The sequence below is a fragment of the Lotus japonicus genome, chromosome 1 (assembly GCF_012489685.1).
Source record: "Lotus japonicus ecotype B-129 chromosome 1, LjGifu_v1.2".
Classification (NCBI taxonomy): domain Eukaryota; kingdom Viridiplantae; phylum Streptophyta; class Magnoliopsida; order Fabales; family Fabaceae; genus Lotus; species Lotus japonicus.
Window position 1 is genome coordinate 89,827,049 of NC_080041.1, and position 2,405 is coordinate 89,829,453.

The 2,405-nt window shown below is 37.5% G+C and overlaps 1 protein-coding gene across 1 annotated transcript; it reads left to right on the forward strand.

The window, feature by feature from the left end:
- The first annotated feature begins 1,132 nt into the window (after positions 1 to 1,132).
- On the forward strand, positions 1,133 to 1,974 carry LOC130732199 (uncharacterized). The gene has a single exon (XM_057584305.1). The coding sequence runs from the start codon at positions 1,269 to 1,271 to the stop codon at positions 1,794 to 1,796; it is 528 nt and encodes a 175-aa protein (XP_057440288.1). The 5' UTR covers positions 1,133 to 1,268; the 3' UTR covers positions 1,797 to 1,974.
- Positions 1,975 to 2,405: the final 431 nt, after the last annotated feature.

A 2,405-nucleotide genomic window follows, 5' to 3' on the forward strand; every position in this document is an offset into this window, starting at 1 on the left:
ATTAGCTACCGGAGATTAGTGAGTCACTGATTGTTGATAGGTTGCTTTCTTGTCTTCGAGGAGTTAGTTGTGTAGGTTAAGACTTGAGAGGCTACTAAGGGGATGATTCTGACGATAGTATCGGTAAGTAAGTAAGGTTGGGCGGGGGCTTGTTCGCTAATAACTGACCCCTAAAGTTTAAGGCAAAGGTAGAATGACCTAGCGGAAAAATGGATCTTTGAAGTCTTACTTAAGAATATTGTAGCCACATTGGTGCGCTTCACGGAAAAAACATTCATAAAATCTATTCAAACTTATTGCATATGGTCAAAATTGATTTATAAAGACAAATGCAGTAGATCTTAGGTAATCTTTCTTCAAAATCAACTATGAAGTTGAAAGGTATTCACAATTTTTTTCTTAGAATTAATTCTAATTTAAGAATCACTTGTAGAAAAATCTCTAAACATGCGGTATTAGTTCGAGGTTGGTTTTGAAACCTTTAGTACCAAGACAAGGATTGCTCAAGGCAAAACATATTTAAAGAGGAAACAATAACATGAAAAGGATTATGTCTATGTGCATTAAAATAACATGATAATTAAGAAAATAAAGAGAAAAAGAAAAGAAACCAAGTAAAGATAGAAAAAACAGAAAAGGAACAAGAGTGTGCATTATAATAACAACATAATAAGGGAATTGAGTTTGGTGCCCCACCCCTTAGGCTTTGCACCCCACTTTATTAAATACGGAATTTAAAGTTCCGTATCAATACAGAAAATAAAATTCCGTATCTGTTTTAGTATATAATGAGTGGTTGAAAATGTGACACGCATGCTTAAATACAGTACGGAATTTTAAGTTCCGTATTCAATAGGGAGAATACGGAATTTTAAATTCCGTATTTGATAAAGTGTGGGGTGCCAAGCCCCATAGGTGGGGTGCCAAACCCAACTCCCACATAATAATAACAAAAGGACATCCAATAACAAGGAAAGAAAGGGAAAAGAACAACATGCCAATAAAATTGTAATGATTATGATTCACTAACTATCAATTGAATATTACTAACAGCAACATCAAGCCAACTTCTTCTCCATTTTCTCTTTCTCTTTGCCTTATCCTACCTTTTTCTCTCCTTTAAATTCCTTCTTCTCAATTTCCATCCCACACAATTCACCAATATCACACTAATAACTATTCTAACTAACTTACACTAGTTTGGACCACTCCACTCTGTTCTCACTTCTCATCACATCGTTTTCTTGCAGTTATTACACAAACTAAAAATGAAATTACATAAAGCCACACGCTTGTCTCTCCCAAATGTGGCTGTGGTGGATGATGTTACATGCTCCCCGCCACCGGTGATGGCGGAGAAAGTGATCAAAACGATGCGTTACTTGATCCAAAACGGTAAGAGCAAGATGATGCAGGACATGCAGAAGAGAGGGAAAAGCATAGGGAAGGCGCTGAACAACGCGGTGGTGCGCCACCACGAGGCGCTAACATGCCGTCCGCGTGACGCGGAGATGTATTTTGTGTCGCCGTTGGAGTACCAGTTCAGCTGCAACGGCAGTCCGCCACGGCTGATTGATTCGTCCAGGAGTAGGAGGAGCAGGCTACTGTCTCCGGCTAGTGAGCACGGGCGGAAGGTGATGAGGATTTGCCGTGGCGATGATGAGGTGTTGGTGGGGAGGCGCGTGCAGGTGGCCGTGGCGGAGAAGGAGTTTCAGGTGGACGAGGCGGCGGAGGAGTTCATAGAGAGGTTTTACAGAGATCTCAGGTTGCAGAAATGGTTGGATCATTGTTGCTGACGTGTCTGTGTGCTGACGTGTATGTGCCCACGTGGCAGGGTCTGTAATGTACTGTGTACCATTACCATGTATATGTGTGTGTTGATTACTCACTTACTTGTAGGTTGCTGCTACTATGATTATGAACATGCAGCACTGGTGGCTATTTTAATTTCAAGTCACTCTGTTTTTCATTTTATTTCTCTCAATTTTTCTGATCTCCCTTGATTTTGTTTTAATTACAATTTAATTGAGATCAAACTAATCAATAGTGAATCATTGTTTTTATGAGTCCAATAATGGATTCCATTTAAAAAATATTAACGGTGCATATTTGGTTACACGTTTGCAAATATTAGAATTGATTGTTCATATCAATTTTTTTTTGGTGTTATTTGCATTTTCTTTGATGATTGATTCTAAATTTGAAATCAATTTTGATATGAAACTACAAATTCTAATATTTTTTAGAACACAAAGAGTATATAATGTTCTTTCAAGAGGTCATAGTTAATGGTAAAAAGACTTAAGGTTGTCTCTTGAGTTTTTAACTATTTCGTTCTTATTTTATTATGCTATTAATTGATATATAATGAGTAATTAGTTAAATTTGAGTGTTATACACAACTA

Coding starts and splice junctions, on each gene's coding strand:
- LOC130732199 (XM_057584305.1), top strand. CDS start 1,269: ATGAAATTACATAAAGCCACACGCTTGTCTCTCCCAAATGTGGCTGTG.